The 20,010-nt window shown below is 35.5% G+C and overlaps 1 protein-coding gene across 3 annotated transcripts in view; it reads left to right on the forward strand.

Annotated features, from left to right (window-relative positions):
- The window catches only part of MAP3K5 (mitogen-activated protein kinase kinase kinase 5), a 216,838-nt gene that overhangs the window by 100,708 nt on the left and 96,120 nt on the right, over window positions 1-20,010 (forward strand). For all 3 annotated transcript variants that reach the window (XM_061206961.1, XM_061206960.1, XM_061206959.1), the window contains one exon: window positions 15,031-15,143. In XM_061206961.1, the coding sequence (XP_061062944.1) occupies window positions 15,031-15,143 (113 nt within the window). The remainder of the gene's footprint in view (window positions 1-15,030; window positions 15,144-20,010) is intronic.

A 20,010-nucleotide genomic window follows, 5' to 3' on the forward strand; every position in this document is an offset into this window, starting at 1 on the left:
TAAAAAACATTATTAAAATAGCATGATTCTCTTTTTTTTGGAAAAAAAATGCAAATAGTAAAAGGACTGAAAGAAGGTAGTTAGAATTTTGAGTTTTTAGATTTTTCATCCTGACTTTTCTTTAATAATAAAGATCATATACAAATAAGTAGTTTGAATTGGAGAGGGTTTTCCCCCCATCTCCAGATCAGATCAACAGAGTGATTTGGCACTAGTTTTCATCCCATGCTGTTTTGCTTTACCTCTGAGTTATTTTATGAGTGATAATTACAGAAATATCCCTGGAGATGTAAGGCACCATGAAATTCTAATTTAATTACTTGTATGTCTCACAGAAAGAATCACAGCTGTTGTATCACAAAGAAGGGAAATGACAGCTAAATAGAAGGAGCTTGAGTTGAGCTCAGTTTCTTCTTTGATGGAAAGTAGATGCTCTTTAGCTTGAAACAATTGATTCAAGAATATTTTCTTTATTTTTGACTTTGTTGAACATCTCAGTACAGATGCAAAAAGTGAGCTATGTCTTTATTATAAAGAGCTCATCACTCCCTTATCAAGTACTTAGCTCTTTTAGAGCTAGTTTACAATCAGGTGACAAATACAGTGCTGATATAAGGCAGCCCTTGAACAAAAATCTGTTGCTTTGAAAACTTGAACAAAAACTTTGCAACTCTTCAATGTAATAATGAGTTGAAGAATACAAATTATTTATCCTCTTTCAACAAATATTTAGTACTAAAATAGAAAAAAATCAACAATAGTGGAAATAACTTCATACAGTTACTCAAATATACTTAGTAGAATTTTCTTAAGATGCCTGGTTCCATCCTTAAGATTTGTTTCCTTCATGAAGTCTTAATTTAGCTTCACTTACCTCTAATCATTTTACTTCTCTATTTTTATAGATAGTTTTACAGTATTAATCACTGTTTATAGATTTCTTTATGTAAGAACTAACATATTGTTCATGTTCATTTATCCTCTTGCTAGTTAAACTGTAAAGTTTTCAATGACATGAAATGTCTTTGGTGCATTTTCATGGGCACATTCAGCAGTATTGCCATATCAGTCTTTTAAAAATATTAGTCTATAGTCTAATAAGATTGATCAAATACATTTTGTGACAAACACCATTCTTTCCAAGAATATATCAATACCTGTTTCTGTAGTATATAGAATCCAAGCTTTATCCTTAATATAAAAGCAGTTCTATTTTTATTTCTCATTATTATTCTTCCTATTTCACCCAAATCCCTTTTACTAAAAAGCAAAAACAAAAGCAGAGGTAATGAAAAAGGACTAAAAAAATTTTTTTAAACACACACCAAAGGATAAGCAGAGTCATACAGAGAAGAGGGCTCAGGTTTGGAATCCAGCAGAACTGGGTAAAGTTCCTGCTCAACCACTTTTAAATTGCGTGACTGACTATTTCCATGCTTCAATGTTCTGATTAGTAAACTTGAGAGAATCCTTCCTACCTTAAGGAGTTGTCAGAATTAGAAATATTATGCTCGAAGTGTCAAGTACAATGCCTGTACCCAGTAGGTGCCCAGTCATGATAGGCAGCTATTGTTATTGTTTCTTTTACTATCTGGTGGTACCCACAGCTTCCTGTGGTAGAGAATATCATCAGGGCTATATTGTATTATTGTTAGAAATACACTGTCCCTGTTCATAGGAAGATGATATATTCCTACCCCATGACACCAGGTTCGAGTATGTGTGTTGGTTGATACTCTTTATCAGCAGAAGCTTTAAAAGCTATGTCGCGGCTGTGCCACGTATACTTTTCCTTAGCCATTTTCTGGGGAAAGCTCCTCCTTCAGACTGGGTCCCAGAGGGAGAACAATGTCAGGCAGAGCTGAGCCAGCTGATACAGAAACTTGCGAGCCACTGGGATTTGCTGTTGATACTTGGCACATTTACCCTAAAATGACTAATTTATCATCTTCAGGCAAAATGGATGGTTTCATTATTTTAGCATCTATATTTATTTTTATCAAGTTCGAATTTAAAAAAAAAACAGTGAAATGATAAAATATATATGGAAAGTTAGCACCAGGGAACACAGATACTCCAGTGATAAGGATCAACATGCTCTTTAAAATAAGCTTTTTAGTAACAGCATGAAAAGTGAATCATATGCCACTTCTTCAGAGGAGACTATACTCTCCCTAGCAATAAATTAAAGGAGTTTCTCATGTAAGACTCTAAGTAGGCAGCAATGAAAACTATATAAACAATATCTTCAATATTTTTATTAAATAGTGAATTCCAATAATATTAAAATGTAATGTGGTGAAGATGATACACAATTTAGTAATGTGGTCCAAGGATGTAGCTTTCTGGTCTTATGGTCTTATCAAGGTCAGGATTTAGATTACTAGGGAAGTGAATAGATTATTTGAATTTTATACGACCTGCTGTATTTATCACTTGTCTCAGCTTGGCTCTTGGTAAGAAGTGGATGCAGTTTTTCTTCATTCGGCAAGTATTTTGTTACCACCTGCAATGAGTCAGGCATCCTGAGGGATCAGGCACTGGAGATTTAGTACTCAACAAGACTGACAAGGTCCTGCTCTCAGAGAGCATACATTCTATAGTGGGAGATAGATGATAAAAAGAATAATTTCAGATTGCTGTAAATTCTGTAATAGATATAGAACTATTCAGTTTCCTTTCTTTTTCTTGTGTCATGCTAATCTGTGATTTTCAAGAAAATTTTCCAGTTCACCTAAGTTGTCGTATTTATTGGGATAAGGTTATTCCAAATATACTTTGTTTCTTTTTAATGCTAGTAGGACCTATACTAATGTCCCCCTTTTCATTTCTGATACTTTTGAATAACAGTAATTTGTATTCTCTTTCTGTCTCTTATGAGCAGTCCACCTAGGAGTTTATCAATTTTATTTATCTTCTCCTAGAACCAACTTTTGGCACTGTTGATTTTCTTTATTGCACATCTATTTTCTACTTCATTGATTTCTGTTCTTTCCTTTATTATACCCTCCTTCCACTTTGTGTGGGAATATATGCTGTTATATTTCTAGATGGAAGCTTAGAGCATTGATTTTTCAACCTTGCTCCCTTCCCAGCATATGCATTTAAAGATAAAAATTGTTCTGCATCCCAGAAGTTTTGATGTATTGAACTTTCAATATTGTTCAGCTCAAATACCTTTTAATTTTCAGTGTGACTTTTTTGACCCCTGGGTTCTTCAGAAGTAGGTGCCCAATTTACAAACATATCTTTCTTTCTTGTTCTCTAGTTTAATTCTGTTTCTATGAGAGGTGCCTTTACAGCCCAGGATATAGTCCACTGTTGTTGGGTGTAGTGTTCCATGTAAGTCAGGTAGATTAACTTGATTAATCATGTTATTCAAATCTTCCATATCTTCACTGATATTTTTTGTCTGCTTGTTTGATCATCACTGAGAGAGGTGTTTTGAGATCTCCCACTATGAATGTAGATTTGTCTATTTTTAGTTTTGTCAGTTTTTGCTTTATGTATTTTGAAGCCATGTTAACAAGTGTGTTTAGGATTATAAATCTTCCTGTGGAACTTACCCTTTTATCATTATGAAATGTTCCTCCTTATATCTTGCAATAATTTTTGCCTTAAAGTTAGTTTTGTCTGATATTAATATATAATCACAACAGATTTCTTTTGGTTAGTAGTTGAGTGATACATCTTTATGCATCATTTTACTTTCAACCTAACTGTATCCTTATATTTAAAGTGTGTCTCTTTTAAATGCATTATACTTGTTTCTTTCTTTTTTCTTTTTTTTTTTCGCTGTTGTTCTTAAATCAAATTTGAGAAATCTTTTTTATTTGGAGTGTTTAGGTCATTTACATTTAATGTGGTAACTGGTAGTTGTGCTTATGTCTTACCATCCTGCTATTTATTTTCTATTTATTCCATATCTTCTTTGTTCCATTAATCCTCCATTCCCTCCTTTTTTTTGATTAATTTAGTATTACATTTTATCGTCTATTAACACTTTAGTAATACTTTTTATGTTATGCTTTTAGTAGTTCCCTAGAGGTGACAATCCACATCCTTGGCTTTTACAGTCTACCTTAAATTTGTACTTTACCACTTCCTGAACAAGGAAAGAAACTTAAAGCAGTGTAAATATTTAATAGTTTAGTAAATATCTTTTATATATAGTCAAATATTTACCCTTTCTGATGCTCTTCCTGCAGTTCAGTGCTTCCAACTGGAATCACTACTCTTCAGCCTGAATATGTTTAGTATTTTCTGTAATGCGGATCTGCTGGCAACCAATTCTGCCAGTTTTTGTTTGTATGAACACATCTTTCTTATACCTTTTCTTTTTCCTTTTATCACTCTAAAGATGTTGTTGCATTATCTTTTGGCTTCCATAGTTTGTATTGCAAAGTCAGCTATCAATTGTATTGCTCCTTGGAAAGTAATGTATCTTTTTCTTTCTGGCTGATTTTAAGATTTTCCTCTGTGTCTTTGGTTTCGACATTTAGGCTGTGCTTATTATTTTATCGTGCTTGAAGTTTGCTGAGCTTTTTGGATCTGTGGGTTAATGTTTTCAACAGTTTGGAATATTTCTGGCCTTATGTCTTCATATATTTCTTGTGTTCTGTATTCTCTCTTTCCTCTTCCTGGGGCTACAGTGATACATATGTTAGACCATTTAACTATATCTCACATGTCTCTTATGCTCTGTTTTGTTTTTTCCCCTACCTTTTTCTCTCCCTGCTTCAGTTTTGATATTTTTCATTGACCTGTTTTCTTTATTTCACCAAATCTATCTTCTGCTGCGTCTAGTCTGCTATTAAACACATACAATGAATTCTTATTTTCAGGCATTGTATATTTTAGTTCTAGATTATTTGATTCTCTTTTTTTAGATTTCAACTCTCTGTTGAAATTGTTTCTCTTTTCATTCATTTGTCCATTTTTTTCTTGATTTTCTTCACCATATTTGTAATAATTATTTAAAGTCCTTGTCTACAAACTCCAACATCTGAATTATCTGTGAGGCAGGTCCTCTTGTCTGTTTTGCTCTTTTGTTTATTGGTCACATTTTCCTGACTCTTTGCATGTCTCATAATTCTTTATTGTATGCCATATATTTTGTATTTAAGAATGACTGAGACTGAGGATGATTTTATTTTCTCTCATAGAAGGCTCTCACTTTCCTCTGTTAGCCAGAGAGGGTGAGAAGCTGATTACCTCAAAAAACGCAACTGAGTTGAGTTCGTCTGGGTTTCAGTTTTTGTTTTTTTTTTTAAATTACTTTATTTATTTTTTAAAAAATTTTATTTAATTTATTTTTTTATACAGCAGGTTCTTAATAGTCATCGATTTCATACACATCAGTGTATACGTGTCAATCCTAATCTCCCAACTCATCCCACCACCACCCCACCCCACCCCCGCTTTCCCCCCTTGGTGTCCATACGTTTGTCCTCTACATCTGTGTCTCTATTTCTGCCCTGCAAACCAGTTCATCTGTACCATTTTTCTAGGTTCCACATATATGTGTTAATATATGATATTTGTTTTTCTCTTTCTGATTTACTTCACTCTGTATGACAGTCTCTAGATCCATCCACGTCTCAACAAATGATCCAATTTCGTTCCTTTTTATGGCTGAGTAATATTCCATTGTATATAGGTACCACATCTTCTTTATCCATTTGTCTGTTGATGGGCATTTAGGTTGCTTCCATGACCTGGCTATTGTAAATAGTGCTGCAGTGAACATTGGCGTGCATGTGTCTTTTTGAATTATGGTTTTCTCTGGGTATATGCCCAGTAGTGGGATTGCTGGGTCATATGGTAACTCTATTTTTAGTTTTTAAAGGAACCTCCATACTGTTCTCCATAGTGGCTGTATCAATTTACATTCCCACCAACAGTGCAAGAGGGTTCCTTTTTCTCCACACCCTCTCCAGCATTTGTTGTTTGTAGATTTTCTGATGATGCCCATTCTAACTGGTGTGAGGTGGTACCTCATTGTAGTTTTGATTTCCATTTCCCTAATAATTAGTGATGTTGAGCAGGTTTTCATGTGCTTCTTGGCCATCTGTATGTCTTCTTTGGAGAAATGTCTATTTAGGTCTTCTGCCCATTTTTGGATTGGGTTGTTTGTTTTCTTAATATTGAGCTGCATGAGCTGTTTATATATTTTGGAGATTGATCCTTTGTCCGTTGATTCGTTTGCAAATATTTTCTCCCATTCTGAGGGTTGTCTTTTCGTCTTCTTTATGGTTTCCCTTGCTGTGCAAAAGCTTTGAGGTTTCATTAGGTCCCATTTGTTTATTTTTGTTTTTATTTCCATTACTCTAGGAGGTGGGTCAAAAAAGATCTTGCTGTGATTTATGTCAAAGAGTGTACTTCCTATGTTTTCCTCTAAGAGTTTGTTAGTGTCCGGTCTTACATTCAGGTCTCTAATCCATTTTGAGTTTATTTTTGTGTATGGTGTTAGGGAGTGTTCTAATTTCATTCTTTAACATGTAGCTGTCCAGTTTTCCCAGCACCACTTATTGAAGACACTGTCTTTTCTCCATTGTATATCCTTGCCTCCTTTGTCATAGATTAGTTGACCATAGGTGCGTGGGTTTATCTCTGGGCTTTCTATCTTGTTCCATTGATCTATGTTTCTGTTTTTGTGCCAGTACCATATTGTCTTGATTACTGTAGCTTTGTAGTATAGTCTGAAGTCAGGCAGTCTGATTCCTCAGGCTCCGTTTTTTTCCCTCAAGACTGCTTTGGCTATTTGGGGTCTTTTGTGTCTCCATACAGATTTTAAGATTTTTTTGTTCTAGTTCCGTAAAAAATGCCATTGGTAATTTGATAGGGATTGCATTGAATCTGTAGATTGCTTTGGGTAGTATGGTCATTTTCACAATATTGATTCTTCCAATCCAAGAACATGGTATATCTCTCCATCTGTTGGTATCATCTTTAATTTCTTTCATCAGTGTTTATAGTTTTCTGCATACAGGTCTTTTGTCTCCCTACATAGGTTTCTTCCTAGGTATTTTATCCTTTTTGTTGCAATGGTACATGGAAGTGTTTCCTTAATTTCTCTTTCAGATTGTTCATCATTAGTGTATAGGAATGCAAGAGATTTCTGTGCATTAATTTTGTATCCTGCAACTTTACCAAATTCATTGATTGGCTCTAGTAGTTTTCTGGTGGCATCTTTAGGATTCTCTATGTACACTATCATGTCATCTGCAAAGAGTGACAGTTTTACTTTTTCTTTTCCAATTTGTATTCCTTTTATTTCTTTTTCTTCTCTGATTGCCGTGGCTAGGACTTCCAAAATTATGTTGAATAATAGTGGTGAGAGTGGACATCCTTGTCTTGTTCCTGATCTTAGAAGAAATGCTTTCAGTTTTTCACCATTGAGAATGATGTTTGCTGTGGGTTTCTCATATATGGCCTGTGTTATGTTGAGGTAGTTTCCCTCTATGCCCACTTTCTGGAGAGTTTTTATCAGAAATGGGTGTTGAATTTTGTCAAAAGCTTTTTCTGCGTCTATTGAGCTGATCATATGGTTTTTATCCTTCAATTTGTTAATATGGTGTATCACATTGATTGATTTGTGTATATTGAAAAATCCTTGCATCCCTGGGATAAATCCCACTTGATCATGGTATATGATCCTTTTAATGTGTTGTTGGGTTCTGTTTGCTAGTATTTTGTTGAGGATTTTTGCATCTATATTCATCAGTGATATTGGTCTGTAATTTTCTTTTTTTTGTATTATCTTTGTCTGGTTTTGGTATCAGGGTGATGGTGGCCTCATAGAATGAGTTTGGGAGTGTTCCTTCCTCCACACTGTTTTGGAAGAATTTGAGAAGGATGGGTGTTAGCTCTTCTCTAAATGTTTGATAGAATTCACCTGTGAAGCCATCTGGTCCTGGACTTTTGTTTGTTGGAAGATTTTTAATCACAGTTTCAATTTCATTACTTGTGATTGGTGTGTTCATATTTTCTATTTCTTTCTGGTTCAGTTTTGGAAGGTTATACCTTTCTACGAATTGTCCATTTCTTCTAGATTGTCCTTTTTATTGGCATAGAGTTGCTTGTAGTAGTCTCTTAGGATGCTTTGTATTTCTGTGGTGTCTGTTGTAACTTCTCCTTTTTCATTTCTAATTTTATTGATTTGAGTCCTCTCCCTCTTTTTCTTGATGAGTCTGGCTAATGGTTTATCAATTTTGTTTATCTTCTCAAAGAACCAGCTTTTAGTTTTATTGATCTTTGCTATTGTTTTCTTTGTTTCTATTTCATTTATTTCTGCTCTGATCTTTATGATTTCCTTCCTTCTGCTAACTTTGGGTTTTGTTTGTTCTTCTTTCTCTAGTTCCTTTAGGTGTGAGGTTAGATTGTTTATTTGAGATTTTTCTTGTTTCTTGAGGTAGGCTTGTCTAGCTATTAACTTCCCTCTTAGAACTGCTTTTGCTGCATCCCATAGGCTTTGGATTGTCGTGTTTCCATTGTCATTTGTCTCTAGGTATTTTTTGATTTCCTCTTTGATTTCTTCAGTGATCTCTTGGTTATTTAGTAACGTATTGTTTAGCCTCCATATGTTTGTGTTTTTTACGTTCTTTTCCCTGTAATTCATTTCTAATCTCATAGCGTTGTGGTCAGAAAAGATGCTTGATATGATTTCAATTTTCTTAAATTTACTGAGGCTTGATTTGTGACCCAAGATGTGATCTATCCTGGAGAATGTTCCATGTGCACTTGAGAAGAACGTGTAATCTGCTGTTTTTGGATGGAATGTCCTATAAATATCAATTAAATCTATCTGGTCTATTGTGTCATTTAAAGCTTGTGTTTCCTTATTTATTTTCATTTTGGATGATCTGTCCATTGGTGTAAGTGAGGTGTTAAAAGTCCCCCACTATTATTGTGTTACTGTCAATTTCCTCTTTCATAGCTGTTAGCAGTTGCCTTGTGTATTGAGGTGCTTCTATGTTGGGTGCATATATATTTATAATTGTTATATCTTCTTCTTGGATTGATCCCTTGATTATTATGTAGTGTCTTTCCTTGTCTCTTGCAACATTGTTTATTTTAAAGTCTCTTTTATCTGATATGAGTATTGCTACTCCAGCTTTCTTTTGATATCTATTTGCATGGAATATCTTTTTCCATCCCCTCACTTTCAGTCTGAATGTGTCCCTAGGTCTGAAGTGGGTCTCTTGTAGGCAGCATATATATGGGTCTTGTTTTTGTATCCATTCAGCAAGCCTGTGTCTTTTGGTTGGAGCATTTAATCCATTCACATTTAAGGTAATTATTGATATGTATGTTCCTATTACCATTTTCTAAATTGTTTTGGGTTTGTTTTTGTAGGTCCTTTTCTTCTCTTGTGTTTCCCAGTTAGAGAAGTTCCTTTAGCATTTGTTGTAGAGCTGGTTTGGTGGTGCTGAATTCTCTTAGCTTTTGCTTGTCTGTAAAGCTTTTGATTTCTCCATCGAATCTGAATGAGATCTTTGCTGGGTAGAGTAATCTTGGTTGTAGGTTCTTCCCTTTCATCACTTTAAGTATATCATGCCACTCCCTTGTGGCTTGTAGAGTTTCTGCTGAGAAATCAGCTGTTAACCTTATGGGAGTTCCCTTGTATGTTATTTGTCATTTTTCCCTTGATGGTTTCAATAATTTTTCTTTGTCTTTAATTTTTGCCAATTTGATTGCTATGTGTCTCGGCATGTTTCTCCTTGGGTTTATCCTGTATGGGACTCTCTGCGCTTCCTGGACTTGGGTGGCTATTTCCTTTCCCATGTTAGGGAAGTTTTCGACTATAATCTCTTCAACCTTTTTCTCGGGTCCTTCCTCTCTCTCTTCTCCTTCTGAGACCCCTATAATGCGAATGTTGTTGCGTTTAATGTGGTCCCAGAGGTCTCTTAGGCTGTCTTCATTTCTTTTCATTCCTTTTTCTTTATTTTGTTCCACAACAGTGAATTCCACCATTCTGTCTTCCAGGTCACTTATCCGTTCTTCTGCCTCAGTTATTCTGCTATTGATTTCTTCTAGTGTATTTTTCATTTCAGTTATTGTATTGTTCATCTCTGTTTGTTTGTTCTTTAATTCTTCTAGGTCTTTGTTAAACATTTCTTGCATCTTCTCGATCTTTGCCTCCATTCTTTTTCCAAGGTCCTGGATCATCTTCACTATCATCATTCTGAATTCTTTTTCTGGAAGGTTGCCTATCTCCACTTCATTTCATTGTTTTTCTGGGGTTTTATCTTGTTCCTTCATCTGGTACATAGCCCTCTGCCTTTTCATCTTGTCTATCTTTCTGTGAATGTGGTTTTTGTTCCACAGGCTGCAGGATTGTAGTTCTTCTTGCTTCTGCTGTCTGCCCTCTGGTGGATGAGGCTATCTAAGAGGCTTGTGGAAGTTTCCTGATGGGAGGGACTGGTTGTGGGTAGAGCTGACTGTTGCTCTGGTGGGCAGAGCTCAGTAAAACTTTAATCCGCTTGACTGCTGATGGGTGGGGCTGAGTTCCCTCCCTGTTGGTTGGTTGGCCTGAGGCGACCCAACACTGGAGCCTACCTGGGCTCTTTGATGGGGCTAATGGCACACTCCAGGGGTGCTCACGCCAAGGAATACTTCCCAGAACTTCTGCTGCCAGTGTTCTTGTCCCCACGGTGAGCCACAGCCACCCCCCACCTCTGCAGGAGACCCTCCAACACTAGCAGGTATGTCTGGTTCAGTCTTCCCTGGGGTCACTGCTCCTTCCCTTGGGTCCCGATGCACACACTACTTTGTGTGTGCCCTCCAAGAGTGGAGTCTCTGTTTCCCCCAGTCCTGTCAAAATCCTGCAGTCAAATCCCACTAACCTTCAAAGTCTGATTCTCTAGGAATTTCTCCTCCCGTTGCCGGAGCCCCAGGTTGGGGTGCCTGATGTGGGGCTCAGAACCTTCACTCCAGTGGGTGGACTTCTGTGGTATAAGTGTTCGCCAGTCTGTGAGTCACCCACCCACCAGTTATGGGATTTGATTTTACTGTGATTGCGCCTCTCCTGCCTTCTCATTGTGGCTTCTCCTTTGTCTTTGGATGTGGGGTATCTTTTTTGGTGAGTTCCAGTGTCTTCCTGTCGATGACTGTTCAGCAGCTAGATGTGATTCTGGTGTTCTCACAAGAGGGAGTGAGAGCACGTCCTTCTACTCCACCATCCTGGGTTTCAGTTTTATTTGACCCTGTCTATCTCTGTTTTGTTCCTGCTTCCTGGATGTGACCACCCTCATCTTTTGATTGAGAGCCAAGCAGGGCTCTATCTTATCCCTTAAATACTGTGGAAGATTTTATAACTGCCCTTTGGAGTTTTGAGTTTGACTCTTTATTCTCTTATATTATACAGCTCCAGACTTTGGAGGAGATTGCCATCTATTTGTTGCAGGCTCCTCCCTCAAGTAACACTTCACTCCTAAGTATTGCTGGACTTCATATTTCACTGCCATTCCAGCCATACCTCATCCCCAACTGCCCATATAGCCAGCATTCAACAAATGTCCTGTGGAGAAAACCGGCTGCACATTTGCGGTTCCTCCAGGTTTCACCCTGTCATGCCAGCCCATGCAACTATCGGGAAATCCACTTGCTTCTCTTTTCCCTGGTAGAGTTTCAGATAGGTAGAGTTTCTCTGCCTATGCTGAGCCTACGCTTAATATTATGGTTGGAATCAGCAAATGCCCCTATAGGGACAAAAGCAATTCAGCTCTGCTTGGTAGGACACTTCCCTGTTTGGAATTTTATTTCAGTGATTTTGTTGTTGCTGTTGCTTCCATAGATCTCCAGCATCTATAAAAATATGTTTTTCATGTGTATCCTTTTTCCCACCTAGTTGTTGTAGCAGGAGTGATGGCTCCCAAGTAGGCTATTACATCTTACTTGGAAACTCAGGTTTTCCCCTGACATTGACTATTCTTCTAATTTAAGCAGTTACATAGCTTTCCAACATTTGGAATACATTTTATTCCATATTCCATTTTATAATATTGTGGGAAACTTAGGAAGTACTTTTTCATCTTGTAACAATTATTCTTGTAACCAAATTTCTGATTACATATTTAATGTTTTTTCTTAGTATAAACCCATAGGTATGGAAATCTTGTGTCAATAGGTATGCATTGCTTTTTTTAATATTTTACAATTTTTGATAGATATTGGCAAATTTCTGCCAAGAAATACTATACTAATGTACTTTTACAGTGTATGAGAATTCCCACTTCCTTAAGACTTTCTCCTCAATACCCAGCTTAATATTATGGAGTGCTGTGAGCCATAAAAAGTATAAATGATTAATTTATTGCATCCATATTTTGGTTAAAATATTTTTAACTGTATTGTTTATGGTAACAGAAAAACAGATATAAGCACAATTTTTCATTTTGGTTAGTTTGGCACATAGGAAGTACTTAGTCAATATTTATTGGTTGATTTGGTGTTATCTTGCTTTCTGCATCTTCCTTTGAATATGTTGAAGAGAAGTATTCCATGTTCTTTTCTTTCAGGAGAAATGAAAGAATTTATTTGTTGAAAAATATTATGTATCTTGATATGAATTTGTAGAAAGTATAAAGTATTGGTAGAAAGAAAGGTATTAACTCCTTTCTTCTCCTATATCTTTTTTTACTGGGACCTTCTACCTTCCTCTGAACAAACACAAAGACCTTTGGGTCTTATATGAGTCTAAGACTTATAAATCATGTCTTTCCTTGATATGACCTGCTTTGGATATCAGCAGTCTGGGTACATGCTTTTTCCATTTTAGATTTGGGAAACACCTGTACTTCTGGAGAGATAAAAATGCTTTTTAATCAGCAGCAGTGATGCAGTTGGAAATATTTTTTTCTTATTTCACATACATAACTATTCGAGCCAACTAGTTAAGATTAATACTTATTTGATTTTTGTTTCCTTTCAAAGACACTTTTTTTGCTTAAAAAGTAAGACCCTTAAAAAGGGCACATGATTCTCAATATTCAGAAAAGATGTACTTTTCTTTTGAAGTTTACCTTACCATTTTAAATTATGGAAAACTTCACGTGTATATAAAAGCCAAGAATATACTCTAATGTACATTATTGTGCCGGCTGCCATTTTGGCAATTCCCATCTTTCAGTTTCACAGTTAATGATTTTAATAAAAATGCCTTTATCTTGGAATTTTAATGTGTTTTTCCCTAGGTATCCTTTTTTTTTGTATCATTAAATGGTTATTCATTAGGTATTTAGTCTTTATATTTTCCTTGATCTGATTTTTTTTTTTTTATAGAAGGCAATGGTAGATTTTTTTTAAAATTTTATTTATTTATTTTATTTTTGGCTGTGTTGGGTCTTCGTTTCTGTGCGAGGGCTTTCTCTAGTTGCGGCAAGCGGGGGCCACTCTTCATCGCAGTGTGCGGGCCTCTCACTGTCGCGGCCTCTCTTGTTGCGGAGCACAGGCTCCGGACGCGCAGGCTCAGTAGTTGTGGCTCACGGGCCTAGTTGCTCCGCGGCATGTGGGATCTTCCCAGACCAGGGCTCGAACCCATGTCCCCTGCATTGGCAGGCAGATTCTCAACCACTGCCCCACCAGGGAAGCCCCCCTTGATCTGATTTTTTTAAATAGCTATTTCATTTTTCATGTTTGGCTCAGTTTCTATTAGTCACTAGGGCATTTATTTTAATTTTGTTCTTCTTCATGCTCTTAAATGACATATGTGAGGAGACCCTTGAATGGAACCTAGGAAGTGTTACCTTGAAAATACAGTGGATGTACAAACACTGAAGTCTTTTCAAATGTTGAAATGTTTTTAAAGGTTGATATTCAATTTCATGCATATTCAGAAAAGTGTTCTCATTCTCTTTGAGCCAAAATTAGTATGCACAGGCACAATCTCTGTTTTCCTTAATTTCTTGCTGCAATTGACATTCTTTATTGCATTTCTATATCACTCTTATGGAAGTGATTGTTTCAGTATGTTACCTAAATGATCTTCCTCATTGTTTTGTGTATATATATATATTTTTGCTTTGTGTATTTTTAAAGCTTTTAAAAACCACTTTTAAAATATGTACAGGCAGCGCTATAGTCTGGGACATCAGTTATTAGGGAACAAAAAAGGAGAAAAGCAAGATTAAGAGTCATTCCTAGAATTGGGAGGGAGACTGGCGTTTCACAAGATGCTTCTGAATTGCTGGAATTGTAGGTAGGACCTAGGCTTTCCTCTGGTTTGTCTTCTTTATAACACATACACACACATGAAGAAGATAGGCTTTTCTTGGCAGTGATTATTCACTTTTTATAATTTTCCATTTTGATATCCAGGCCCAAAGAGGTGTGGCAACTGTTCAGTCTAACCCAGTACCCCTAGAAAGACAAATGCATCAGCTTCTCTTCTCTAGGTTTTCTCTCCTATAAGTTAAGTCCCCAAATCCCCTAAAACATATGCACACCCAACAGGAGGTAGGTTTACCCTACCCATTTGCAAGTAACTCTGAAAATCCGTAAGCAGAAGCAGGATGACTGTGAAACTAATGAGGCTTAAAGCTTTGGGCTTCTCACTTGCAGCAGCCAGCCCTGAGAGAGGCCCGAGCAAATGTTTTCACATAATCATGTGTTTCTATATGATTAGCAAAAAATAAAGCATTTTAATGTAATCTGTCAAAAAATAAATAAATAAATAAATAAAATAAAAATATGTACAGGGTTCTTATCTTTAAATTTTCACTGTTTACACATGTTTGCGCACACACACACGCTCTCTGGAAGACTTTGAAGACAGGATTTTTTTAAAGACTGGAGATGCTATGATGAGGCTGAGTTAAGTGGGGGGAATGCCATGTTGCTGAGGGTGAGGGTATACAGTCACTTAAGCATTACATCCTAATAGCACACTAGATTCTGGGGTGAAGGCCAGTGGAATATTTTTACTTGCTCAGGCCTTGGAGTTATGCAAACAGAAGCTATTGCAAACTCGAAGTTTCATGACTGAAAAAGTAAACTTGTACATTTGTGTGTGTGTGTGTTTTTTTATAGGTTCAAAAAGGCATTTGAATCTGAGCCAACACTACAGTCAGGAATTAATTTTGCGGTCCTCCTCCTGGCATCTGGGCACCAGTTTGAATCTTCCTTTGAGCTCCGAAAAGTTGGTAATTATAGCTTGACGTTTTCCATGGAAATCAAGAAACTGTACCCAACGATACAAAGAAAAAGAATCTTTAATAGATAGTCCCTTTGCTTTCTGTCCCATCTGACTTCCTAAAAAACAAATTACATCTCCTTATTTAATGTTTCATATTGTTGTGCAAAATCCTGACATTGGGTTGTAATTCAGTTTTTAGTTTATTTTACCTGATATTTTTAATTCCAGCTCAAACTAGTATTAAAAATATGGGCTCTGCATTCAGCCCTCAACTGCCAAATAAGGTAGTGTTTTGTGGAACATCAGGGAAGTTTCCTATTTTAGATTGATTTTGCTTTCCTGGGGCTGAAAGAAAGAAAGAAAGAAAGGGAGGAAGGAAACTCTGATATTTCCTGTTTCTGTTTCTTGTACACCTGCCCCTATGATTTCAGTTTTGTTGGAGGTGGAGCCTCCCAAGCCCCTAGAACAACAGGTCAAGCAGATGGCAGTCTTGGCAGTGACTGGTCTCCTCAAAGACCGTCTCTGAATTGTAGCCATTGATAGAATGTGCTTTTTTCCCCTTTTATCAGTGGACATTGTCTCATATGCTGACCCTTCTTTGGAATTTTTGAAGATTAGGATATCTCAGTGAACAAATTTTATGTGATTTCCTTGATTCTGGCTTTGATAACATTTTTTAAGGTTCTAGATATTGAATACTATCTAAGGTAATCAGATTTTGCTCTTTTGAGTGTCTAACCCCTCTCTTTCAGAGACCCTTTACAACTCTTGCAGGAGTTTTTACTACAGACATAGAAATAGTTTGCCATATTTTTCATACAGGAAAAAAATTTGATCTTAGTTAAGCTATGAATTGTAGAAGAAACTTTTCCTTTAAGATTTTTAACTGGAGAAATGTTTTGTTTAATTTGTCATAAGAAAAAATGAGCCCTGGACTTTTTTTTTGCATTATTTAGGAAAGACTAATAAAATGGCCTTATATGATGTTCTGGGAAATCTTTGAGGCAAGTAAAGTTTGAGTATTAAGTACTTTTTAAAAGACGCAGACTAAAAGAATGATACAATGCTTGTTGCTGCTGGATTGCAATGGTATTCAATGCACAAAGTTTTATTTGAAATAATATTTTTAGTTGGAAAATGAAATCAGAAAAATATACACTTTTCATAAAATATAATTATTTTATTATAAATAATTATTTATTATAATTAAAATTTAATTATAATAAAATTCTGCTTCTAAGGTTATTTTAAAAACTCTACACTAGCCAGAACTCCTTATGCATCAGTGATCTAAAAATGATTTGTATTGCTCTGTTGTTGAACTTGAGGTTGAAGCATGCGGATCATCACAGAATTTGACACTGATTTGCATGTGTAGGTAGAGCACTAACATAGTGGTTTGAAATGTACCTATTCTAAATTCTCATTTTTCAGTTAAATGTAGATTAAGATGGTCGTAGATCTTAAATGTTCTCACCACAAAAAAAGAAATGGAAATTATATGACATGTTGGAGGTGTGAGCTAAGGCTACAGTGTGATCATTTTGCCAGATATAAGTGTATTGAATCAACACATTGTACACCTTAAACTTACACAATGCTATGTCAATTATACCTTTCAAAAGCTGGGGGAAAGAAAAAGGATGGTCAGCACTCTGAGGTTTGAGGAACTGTGATTAATGTAACTTTGTAAAGGAAACACACTTCAATTTTTTCTAAGAAGAGCTCATTCATAATACATGTTGAACAAGCATTTGAAAGCATATGAAGTTGAATTTTTAATTTTGGAAATTGCAAAACATACACAGACTTAAAATCTGACTTGACAATGGATTTTTAGTTCCCATAAGAGCTAAGTTTTAGGCTTCTAAAATACTGTGATATACACTCTAAATTATATGTCCTTAAAAACTAAAAGGCAATTAAAACTCACTAATTTAGATTCTACTCAATCACAAATTATGCTAATCAATATAGGTTGACCTAAAGTTAATATTTATATGGTAAAATAGAGTTTAAGGGATTTTCAAGGAAAACAGTTGACTAAATAAATGAATATTTTAATATAATAATTTTATTAATTAATAATATATAATAAAAAAGATTAATAACATATTTGGCATATTTTAAAATATCAGTTGCATTCTCTTTTTAATAAAAATTTTTAGTAATTTATATCTTCTCCCACTTTTTTTTATTATTGGTCCCCTGCAAATATACAAATTAGTCTGAGTTCCTGAGTTCTGATAGTAATCAGACTTTAATTTATAAAATCTTTTCTTTAGATGTATTTTGAAATTTGATTTATTCATAAAGGATAAACAAAGATTAAGATGTCATAAGATGATCACTAAATCTGAGGCTTTCCAAATATATTATCTTAACTTTAAGAACTCTAATGTAAGAACAGTTCTTAACTGTCATAATCTGTTGCCCAAAGACTCTTAATTCTAGTTGTGTGTTTGTTTGAGGTTATGACTAATTACTTCATGATCTGTGTTTTAATTTCCCAGTTTTTGAATAATCACTGATGTTTGGACTATTTAGAACTAGGATTTAAAAACACAGAACCGCTTCTTACATCTTTATCCTTTTTTCAGCTTCACAAGCCTTAAAATTAATATTCAAACTTTGGCTAAATAAAAGATGATTCTCCCATCTTCTGTGGAATTTTTCAACCATGAGACACTTTATGAGATGATGATGTAATAAAAGAACAGTGTGATTGGAATTGAGACAAACCACTATTTGAATCTTATTTTCAGGGAGCTATTAAAATAAAATTTGTATTACTGAACATAAAAATCCATGAGTCTAAAAGGATAATCAAGAAAAAGAAATCAAAACTAAAACAAAACGCGTCACCAACCACAAAACAACTCACTTGCCACCTATGGAAGTGACCAAATTCTTAGAAAATTGAAAATTATAAGGAACAAAATTCAGTACTTTCCCTTCCTTTTAAAGGGATACTATAATTCATCCAGTTGAGGAGGTAAAGCTCTTCTTAAGACATGCTACATACTAACTGTATATTCTTCAGGAGAATGTATTCTTCAAAAGAATGCTAGCTAATAAAGTAGAAGGAATGATAAAGTTGATAATGCTAGTGATATTAAAATAATGATTCTGACAAGGATCATCAATTAGAACTAAAACCATTAATATGCTTATTTTTTTAAATTTTCATTTGCCATATTTACATGATACCAAAGCTCACCCACAGATTGCTTGTTAATCACAAAGGAACAAACGTTCCCATACAATTCATTGTGTATACCCCTCCAGGGATCCAGCTGTCAGTGATCCAACCAGCATCCCTAATGGTGGGATGGCTGGATGTGTGCCACCTGATATGGTGAATGTGAAATAAGCAGCATCTCCTGGGAAACAGTCTTGCCAAAAACGTTTAACCCAAATCTTAAGATCTAACAATGGGTTAATAGGAATCACATTGACTAGAAAAATAAGTCAGACAACACCAGGAAGTGCCATCAGACAGATCCAGAATGTGAAGACCTTCTACAAGACTCCCCTCTTGGTCTCTTCAAAAAGTCAATGTCATGGAAAACAGTGGGGGTGGATTGGTTAGGTTAAAAGAGATTTAGAGACATAAAAAAACAAATGCAATTAATGATTCTTGTTTGGATTCTGGTTTGAGGGGGGGGAAAAAAGCTATAGGAGATATTTGGGGAACAATTGGGGAATTTGAACCAGTACCAGATATTAGATAATATGAGGGACTTATTATATTTGTTAGGTGCGATAATCAAAAGGGATATGTAGGAGAATTTTTAAATGTACATGATGCAGTATTTAAGGGTGAAATGTCATGATATCTGTAATTTAATTTGAAGTGGTTCAGCAAAAATATTCAGGGAAATGAAGCAATAGTAAAATGTTAGCAGTCGTTGAAAATGTGGTCATTCAATGTAGTATTTTTTCTGCTTTCATGTATGCTTGGAATTCTTCACAATGGAAAGTTAAAATGAAAAGAAGCTAGTCTCCACCAGGGCTGTGTGACCTTCAACAAGTTACTCAACATCTCTCAGCTTTTTTTTTTCCCTCATTGCAAAAAGGATATAATCTCTAACTCATTGTGGTGTTGTTTGGATTTGCAGTGTGCCATGAATAGTGCTAGGCATGTAATGAGTGTTCCGTGGAGGCTCCATTTCCTACCTTTCTTTGTTAAAACAGCCTTGAATCTAATAGCAACTGCAAGATGTAAAAACTATGATAGAAACTAAAGTATTAAAAAATCTTCTTAGAAGTCAACCAGTTCTAATTAGAGCGTTGTCAACATTTAAATCACCTAAACAGATGATTGAATCAAAGACCTGGTATTTAAAACAGCAATGACATACTGTTAATTGCTTATAAATTTAGCCAAACTTTCTTTTTTTTTTTTTTATCCATTTTATACACATCAGTGTATACATGTCAATCCCAATCGCCCAATTCATCACACCACCACCCCCAACCCCCCGCCGCTTTCCCCCCTTGGTGTCCATACGTTTGTTCTCTACATCTGTGTCTCAATTTCTGCCCTGCAAACTGGTTCATCTGTACCATTTTTCTGGGTTCCACATATATGCGTTAATATGCAATATTTGTTTTTCTCTTTCTGACTTACTTCACTCTGTATGACAGTCTCTAGATTTATCCACGTCTCTACAAATGACCCAATTTTGTTCCTTTTTATGGCTGAGTAATATTCCATTGTATATAGGTACCACATCTTCTTTATCCATTCGTCTGTCGATGGGCATTTAGGTTGCTTCCATGACCTGGCTATTGTAAATAGTGCTGCAATGAACATTGGGGTGCATGTGTCTTTTTGAATTATGGTTTTCTCTGGGTATATGCCCAGTAGT

The sequence above is a fragment of the Eubalaena glacialis genome, chromosome 12, assembly GCF_028564815.1.
Source record: "Eubalaena glacialis isolate mEubGla1 chromosome 12, mEubGla1.1.hap2.+ XY, whole genome shotgun sequence".
Lineage (NCBI taxonomy): Eukaryota > Metazoa > Chordata > Mammalia > Artiodactyla > Balaenidae > Eubalaena > Eubalaena glacialis.